Below are 9,320 nucleotides of genomic sequence, written 5' to 3' on the forward strand. Positions count from 1 at the left end.
GCTCGTCCAGCAGAATAATATAATGCGCGTTAATTTCTAATCCATATGACGGTGCCAGATTACGCCTTGTAGATTATACTCAGGGTACGATGATGCCTTCGACCAAAACACGGATCTGTCTACAATGACAGTCACTCGTCTGCGTTCACACGTGATCGTACACGGAGCGTTCGCCCTTCTCCGCGCCTGGTGTGTCCTAGTCAGAGTGCCACGTAGAGTTACCCGTACAATAGAATGTTTTTGTTGAATTTTTTTAATACACTACTTCCTCCGACCCATATTAATTATCGTTGATTTAATACAACTCTGTACTAAATCTGCGACGGGGCATTGAGGTCGGCGACGGCCGCGATTCCACGGATCTGACCGAACCGCCTTGGTAGAGGCAGTCTCCTGGTCGCGGAGGCCTCCTTGCCCTCGCGGCGGCGGGCGTCTTCCTGAGCGGCGGCCAGGTGCGGCCGAAGGTGGACTCCATTTTCCTCGCAAGATCTGGCAGTTGTTGTTTCGGCGGCTTTGGAGACCGGGTGTCGATGGTGTTGGTACCGGAGGAAACCCTTGGCGGGCTAGTCCGGCCATGACGGCGGTGACGTTCGTGGACGTCTTTCCTTTCTCTGAGGCGTTGTCGAGGTATTTCCACACCACCTTGATCTTGTTTGCCGGGTGAAAACCCAAAGTCTTTTGATTGGGCGGTGGCGGCGTTGACGACATTGTTCTCCCCTTGGGAGCGTCGTCAGGGGAATACTAGATCTGCTGGTGACGGAGTCCTGGTCGGAGGATGACTGTTGGGTGCGTGCTGGTTGGTGACTTTGCTTTGTGTCGTTAATGCCAGGCCTTACAAGTTGTAAGGCTTCGATCATTGTCCTGAAGAGGGGTTGGTGAAAGATGGCGACGGCTAATTCTGAAGAGTGAGCAGACGGCATACGCTGAGGACTTGCTAGACTGGTTGTGTCTTCGTGGCCTCCGGATTTGATGTTAGGCGGGCCGATACTGGCCATCCTTTCATTAGGTTTGTAGGTATGGTTTGGTAGTTTTGACTTATTTGATCGATATTTTTTTGTCACTTACTAATAAATCAATAAAATGTGGCTGTGTTTTGATGCAGAGGTCGGAATTTCATCCTTTTCGAAAAAAGAAAAGAAACTGGGACAAGTAATATGGGTTTGAGAAACTATTATAATCTTTATCAAGGCGGCCCATGCAAGCTTGATTAGCCAACTAATCCAATTCTTGCTCTTACCTTGCTCTGCATGACAAGAACCTCCCACCAAATCCTGGTAGTGGTACAGATCACTAGATCAGGCAGGGCCAGAGGCAGTGCATATTCCCAAACTCGATCAATTCGACCTTGACGGTCTCTTGTACGGCTACGGTGCTCCACAGATTCCGTTTGTGATGCACCGGTTCACACGCTGGAGTAGAGTGATCCGACAAGCAAAGCAAAGTCCCCTTCGTTCTCTTCTCTGTCTCGAGAAAGAAAAGGGTCTCTTTCTGTCAGCAGATTAAGGCTCGCCACGAACCTACAAATACCCACACGAAGGCCACACGACAACAGACGATACTGACAAGCGTCACGGGCACTAGCACAAGCTCCAAGTCTCACTCACTGAACACAACACCCAGCAATCAGCCACTGCCCCAACCAATCAATCAATGGAGCCCGGCAGAAGCAGCCAGCCCACCGGCACGATCGCCTTCGCGTCCGTCGGCGTCACCAGCTTCGGCTTCGACGTCTTCTCCGTCGCCGTCCCGCAATCCCCCGAGACCACCACTGCCGAGGAGCTCGCCGAGCGCTGCCACACGGACGGCGTCTCCGTCAACTTCAACGCGCAGTTCACCGATGATGAAGCAGGGGAGGAGGAGGAAGTGGCGTTCGTGTCGGAGCGCACGGGCTCCGCGGCCCTCTTCCTCTGCCGCCCCGGCGGCCGCGCCACGCCGCTGCCGGCCGTAGAAGAGAGCCTCTTCCACGACCGCCCCACTCTGCGGCGCGGCCGGCTCTACTTCGTCTCCGCGCACGAGAAGCCCCCCGGCGCGCCCTTCAGGAGCTGGGCGGCGCTCTACGCCACGGACCTCGAGAGCCAGGAGACATCCAGGGTGACCCCGGAGGGCGTGGTGGACATGAGCCCGGCCGTGTCGCCCTCGGGCGAGCTCGTGGCCGTGGCCTCGTACGGGGACAGGCCCTGGGCGTTCGAGTTCCGCGGCGCGCTCGACACGGACGTGGCCGTGTTCCGCGCCGCCGAACCCGCCCGCCGCGTGGTCGTCTCTGCCGCTCGCGGCGCGGGGTGGCCGGCCTGGCACGGCGAGAGCGCCGTCCTCTTCAACCGCGTCGCCCCCGACGGCTGGTGGAGCGTCTTCCGCGTCGACCTCGATCCGGAAACTCTCTCCCCTTCCCCCGCCGCCGAGACCCGCGTCACCCCGCCAGGCGTCCACTGCTTCACCCCCACCGCCTCCGGCAACAACAACCACCGCTGGATCGCCGTGGCCACGCGGCGGAAAGGACACAGCCACCGCCAGATCGAGCTCTTCGACCTCGACACCTCCCAATTCACCCCAATCACCACGTTCCTCAACCCCAAAATCCACCACTACAACCCCTTCTTCTCCCCCTCCGGCAACCGCCTCGGCTACCACCGCTTCCGCGGCCACGGCGCACCAGGCGAGTCAAAAATCCCCTACCTCAACCCGGTCCGCACCCCGGTGAGCTCCCTCCGCATGCTCCGGGTGCACGGCTCCTTCCCGTCCTTCTCCCCCGACGCAAAACACCTCGCCCTCAACGGCGACTTCTTCAAATCCCCCGGCGTGACGGTGCTCAAGTCCGACGGGTCCAGGCGGTGGGTGGTGGCGGACCAGCCGGGCCTCTTCTACACCTCCTGGAGCCCCACGGAGCCCGGGGTCGTGTTCACCTCCATGGGCCCGATCTTCGAGTCCCCCAAGGCCACCGTCCGCATCGCGCGCGTCGAATTCGACCCGGCCCAGCTTCGAGACAACAACAACGACAAAGTGGACGTGGCGCTCAAGGTGCTGACGCGGCCCGAAGCCGGCAACGACGCGTTCCCGGCGGTGTCGCCGTGCGGGCGGTGGGTGGTGTTCCGGTCGGGCCGGTCGGGCCACAAGAACCTCTACATCATCGACGCGGCCCACGGCGAGAACGAGCCTGCCACGGCCCCGATCCAGCGGCTGACCGACGGCGAGTGGATCGACACGATGCCTTGCTGGGCGCCGGACGGGAAGCTGGTGGCGTTCTCGTCGAACCGGCACGACCCGGGGAACGCGGCGGTGTTCAGCATCTACCTGGTGCGGCCCGACGGGACCGGGCTGCGGCGGGTGCACGTGGCCGGGCCGCCGGGGAGCGAGGAAGCGGACAAGGAGCGGATCAACCATGTGTGCTTCAGCCCGGACGGGGAGTGGCTGCTCTTCACGGCGAACCTCGGCGGCGTGAACGCGGAGCCGGTCTCCGGGCCGAACCAGTTCCAGCCGTACGGGGATCTGTACGTGTGCCGGCTCGACGGGTCCGGATTGGTCAGGCTCACGTGTAACGCGTATGAGAATGGCACGCCGGCGTGGGGGCCTGCGCTGGACCTGGAAGACGGCGTGGGGTCGCTGGGGCTGGGAAATCCTGCGGCGGAGGACTCGCTCGGGGAGTTCGACGAGCCGCTCTGGCTTACATGCGACGTGTGAGGAGTGAGGACTGATGGATGATTGTTGCCATGGTGGATTGGGTTGGTGAGCTCAGAATAAAGAAGGTGTTGGAGACGTTTTGTATTGCTGCTGAATAATAAATCTAAGAGCTTGTCTTTTGTGGAATCCAGATGTATTCGGTCATCGGCTAAGGCTCACTCTTCCCTGCTTTTTTGAGTGTTTTGACAAGGTTTGGGCGTATTTTCCTTATGCCTGATGACTCCGTGGAATTCTTTTTTATATAATTTATCAAAAAATTCATAATGAAAAAATTCTAGTATAAAAATTAAATCCTCCCAAATTTCTATAAAACCCCTTTGAATCGAAGGAGACATTGGACGAGCTCTCATAGAGTTTGGACCCATCTAAGAATGATAATTTAGAGTAAATTGCTCAAAACAACCACATTTGGGGCCGAACTACTCTCGCACGCTCCTCAGCGACAAGCCCACTCCGGACTTAAGGAGATGGGGAGGGAGAGGGGATGAGAAAAGGGGATCGGAGAGAGCCATCCCGACGTATTGCATCCGACGGCAGCTGCGTAAGACATGTGCCCCACTTAGAATGTTCGTTTATTTCATTAATACATTATGTCATTAGATTCTCATTCATAAATTTATTGATATAAAAATTTCGTTAATATGAAATTTCATTGAAACATTAATCAAAAATCACAACTTGAAAAAAGAGGTAGAGTGCGGGTTGATTTAAAAAAAAACAGGTATCGAGGGATGTGTCCTAATGGGGTTTTCACCCGCCGGATATGTTGCTAAGGATAGTTGGAATGGAAAGACATGCCGTTGCTCTGAGCTCTCGCGTTAAGTTGGCGCGACCGCTTGATCACTCCTGATAGAAAAAAAAAGAGGCCCCTGCCCTAGCCGCCGCCACCCAGTGCCAGATCGATCTTGTCTCCTGGCCGGCCGGCCGGCTAGGAAAGACGTCCCTTACTCCTCTACGCTTCGTGCTATCGTAGGTTATCAAAGTTAGGGTTTTATCAACCGGCAGCGGCACAATGGTGGTGATGGTGGCACCGTGCGGGTCAAGAATAAGGTTTTCCCGATTCCTCGTCCACCTCGTCGACGGCGATCCTGCCGGTGGCGTTGAGGAGTGCATGATAGTTGGTCGCTGCTCTTCGGGAGTGGTGGAGCTGGTCTTGTGTTTGTGTTTTGCAGGTTGTCTGCGTGTATCGGTTGATTGGTTCCTGTTAAGATCAGCGAGGCTCGGCCAGCTTCGACCTCATCGTGGAGTTAGCATGGCTAGGTCATTCAACCCTATTCGTCATTTTCGATCTTCTCTGGGACAGTGGTCTGTTTTTCAGAGCACTGTCGCCGGCGTCTTCTGGCTCCGATCGGCGACTTCCCGGCTGCTACGTCAACAACGTTTCGTGGCTCTGACGTGGTTCGGAGGTCCGAAGACAGCATCGAGCTTCGCTCACAGCGCGCCACCGGCGAGTGCAAAAGGAAGACAACGACTTACAAGAACTTGCATGTAATTTTTTTTTTACCTTAAAGATGGTTATGTAAGGGTTGGTTGATTTAATATAGGACTTTGACCTTTTTGCAACAACAAAAAAGTTGGCGCGTCCACTTAACCGAGGCCCTTTTTCGTTTTGGGGGTTGTGTGGGTCGACCACGACCATGCCAAATTAGGCTCGATATAAGGACATCTCCAACAAAGTGAGTTAGCTGTTACTAAAACATGACATGGCAGCTTTTTGATGATGTGGATGAAAAAAGAAGAGCAAAGAGAAGGAGATGGTTTCTCCCTAGAGAAACTGGTATTATACGGAACCAATGTGTAAGTAACCACTAAATCATTATTGGAGAATGAGTTGTTACTTAGCATCATGTTTTGGTGGAACCAACCATAATAAACAATAGATATCTTTGAGTCTTAGTAACAATGTGAAGAAACCATTTGTTGGAGAGGTTGTTACTATTTTTGAGTTTTGTTATTCTCTCTCATCTAAATATCAGCCTTAGTAATGGCTTGTTGAAGATACCCTAATGCCCCAATATAATCTTTCCAGGAAAGAAAACATCTTCTTTCAAAATTTTGAAACGTTGAGAAGGCCGGGAAAACTCACATCAGAGCATACCATATTTGCACCTGTTACTCTGCGACTAAGTTTATATACAGAAAACGTGAAAGCAACCACATTCACATTGTAAAATATCATTACTCGACCGCTTTCACATCCACGTGGCCCCAAATCATTAGCTGTAGCTCCCTCCGTAAATTCCCCAAATCATTAGCTGTAGCTCCCTCCGTAAATTCAAATCTTACTAATCTGTTCTAACCAGTTAGCTTACAAATACCCTTTCACCCCGGCTGATAAGCAATCATCTTCGCCATAATCCATCGCAGTTGCTTAGAAGTTGCATACGCAGCAGATAACCGGCGCGCTGGTGGTCACCTGAGACGTCGGCGGCGGAGCGAAGTCCATTAGCAGCCACATACGGTATAATACATCTCTTCGTTCTTTGCCTGAAAAAAAAAATCAAATTCCTGGTTCTTGGTACCGTTGCATGTATATATGCATCACAGGCAAAATGTAGTTAGGCTTTCTTAATGTCTTAATGGGATACTGTAGCTGCGCTTACTGTTTTGTTCAGGGTTGCTTCACGCTCCAAATGGATGACTGTACTGTGCATATATTCAGTTTTTGAATAGATCTGATAATATGTTGGGATGTTGATGTCTCAGAGATCAGTTTATGAGACTAATTTAAGTTCAGTTATCTTTCCAGTTATTTGTTTTTACGTATATGTTGGCATAACTGAAAAATTGTGGTTGAAGAAATATCTTATGAAAGCATCTCGTTAATTCTAAGTGAGAATTGCGAATATATTTTGAAGCTAGCTATTGTCTCTGCGGTTTATTTTTGTCATTTGTTTGTCCAAATCGGCCATTAAGTTTAGCTTCACCATAGATCTAGTTAGATACGGAGTAGCTATGATCCTACTCCATTGCATAGATCACCATTACAATCATCAAATCAACACTTCGCATATTCAGAATGTCTTGTCATTTTTTTGCTAAATTATATATCTAAACTTTTTTATGCAATCCGGCAAGAATTTGGTTGTAGAATGTTATATAAAATGTTATATTCGTGAATAGATCCAAATTAGACATCAAACCTATGGATACAATGTTATATAAAATGATTATGGCTGAGCAATTTTTTTCATATTCTGCAGTGCAACATTTCATAAATATGGCAAAATGATTATATATCTTTGCACAAGTTATATGATTCTGAAATTTGAATGTTATTTTTGTATTCATGACTGTTATTTTCCTATGCTTCTTCAGGATTCTTCTCCATCATCCACACACAGGCACACACCCACAACAATATCTTGCCAACCGATTGGCTTCCCTTTCCTCCAAAACTCCAAATCGATAACGCAATCATCCCAAACCCTCTTGCACGTTCCTTTGAGATGGCGAAATCAAACGCCCGCTGTCATTTTGATTTGGATAACCTCGAAGAACCTGCCATCGAGGCCGTAACCTCGAATATGGAAATCATCAGCACCATGCACCTAGCCACCTTCTCGAAGACGATGTTCCGCGCCATCGCCTCCAACAGGCAGCTCCCTTTCGAATTACCCTGCTTGCTGATGCCTGATTTGGCCACATGGACTGATTACAACAAGAACTGGGACAAAAGAGTGGTGAACGTCGTGCCAATTGACATGCCTCCATGTCGTGCCAACATGTCATTCTTGCAGGATACATTCTGGGTTGGTGGCAAAGGGGACTGGCTGGCCACCATCAATGAAGCCGGAAATTGTTCATTGATGGATGTCTATACCCGCCGAGTTATCGACCTTCCGTCGATAGAGACAGCTCAGATTCTCCGTAGCGGCCCTTCTCACTTGCCCGAAATTGTTCCATGTAGTATGTGAAGTTCCTACAGAAGGTGCAGATTACTCCGATTACAAGCTCATTGCATTGTTTGACCACGCTGTCACCTACCTGAAAGGCAATGAGAATGTGTGGAGATTGCTCCGCAACTGCTTCATAGGAGTTCCACATTACTCTGATGCCATAGAACACAAAGGCATCATTTTCGTGGTCGACGCAGATGATGGCTCTATACTCTACTGGGATCACACCAATAAGGGTAATTTTGGGCTCCAGCATTATTACCGTTATTTTTGATTCATATGTATTTTCCCTCTGATTCACATGATCCTAAAACAAAGGAATAGGACACTCATATTGTGACGTGGTAAGAGTGTTCGTTGGGCATGATTAGGATCCATATACTCAACGAAGTGAAATCAATATCGTAGATCTGTGAAATCAATATCGTAGATCTGCAATAAGCAAGATCTATAACTTTATTATTATGTCCATAGAGATCCGTATAATTTGTTTTGCTATCACTTATAATATGAATGATAAGACCCTTCGCATGAATGTGAATACACCCTGCCATGGAAATATATAGTACCACGGCTGTTAACATGCTCATTCTGAATATGAATAATGGATATGCATTTCTTATTCATATATTTTGTTTCCATTTCACATGAATGTCAGATAATATGTCATCATTTTGAATATGAAGGGATGTACCTGCATTTTCAATAATTACATTTTGATTTCATGTTGAATATGAATGTGGCAGGTGAAATTTCCCTCCCCGTCAAAATTCCACCACCCCTGGAGGAACAACGGGCTGGGTTGTGGTTCCTCGCGTGTTCCACCAACGAAGAACACTTGATGATCATCCGCACGTACGGCTCGCCAACCGGTGGTGAAGCAAACATCCCATATCTTGGTCGTACCATACGTGAGTGTGCTAGGTTTGGTTGCCACGTCTTTGAGAGGAATCCCAGCTCCATTCAGCCAGGAGTTTCTACTTGGTCGAGGGTACACACTCTCGGCACACACTCTTTGTTCATCGGAATCAACTATCCAATGAACCTCCACATCCGTGATCGCCGGGATCGTGACGGCAACACATTCCCATTCATGAGGAGAAACTGCATCTACACCTCGTACCACGGCTTTCGGGTAGATCACCGCTCTCCTGAAATCCGCCGCTTCGGCATGCAACAAGAAGAGGGTCAGTTTGCCCCGGGCATCAAGCTGCCAAGTCCTGGTTGGTTCTCCCGACAGGCGGCTACGTGGTTCAAGCCCAGCCTAAACAATATCCAAACATGGGCTCATATATAGTCAGAGAAATGGCACCTGCCATAATTTGTAACTAGGAAATTTTATATGCTAGTTGGGGGCAGTTAATTTGTATCAGGCATCATTTTCTTTTTTATTAATGTATCTTTGTAACGGTATTACCAAATTGCTTCATCACTCAGTCGCTCGCCGCAGACCATACCAAATCATCCACACTGGCCGTCACAGCACAAACTGCCCGCTGCCTGACAAAAAAAAAATGCAAGTCTTCGTTGCTTATTAAAACCTGTTAAACAAGCGCATATGAAGATTGGCATTAATGAGCCTAGAGCAAAATAAATAAAACGACTTTCCTTAATCTAATCCCTTGTTGACCGTCAGGACTCACGAGGAGCGGCCGAAGCCAGAGTCAGATCCACCCACTTCCCAATCCCTGGCCAAGCGGCCAAGACCCGTGGTTCAAATTTGAATTCGAGCGGAGGATCCCAACA

General features: G+C 50.0%; 1 protein-coding gene across 1 annotated transcript; it reads left to right on the forward strand.

Moving 5' to 3' along the window:
• Positions 1-1,532: 1,532 nt before the first annotated feature.
• On the forward strand, positions 1,533-3,864 carry LOC100822199. The gene has a single exon (XM_003562546.4). It carries the CDS (start codon positions 1,651-1,653, stop codon positions 3,673-3,675), a length of 2,025 nt encoding a protein of 674 aa, XP_003562594.1. The 5' UTR covers positions 1,533-1,650; the 3' UTR covers positions 3,676-3,864.
• Positions 3,865-9,320: the final 5,456 nt, after the last annotated feature.

The sequence above is a fragment of the Brachypodium distachyon genome, chromosome 1 (assembly GCF_000005505.3).
Source record: "Brachypodium distachyon strain Bd21 chromosome 1, Brachypodium_distachyon_v3.0, whole genome shotgun sequence".
Lineage (NCBI taxonomy): Eukaryota > Viridiplantae > Streptophyta > Magnoliopsida > Poales > Poaceae > Brachypodium > Brachypodium distachyon.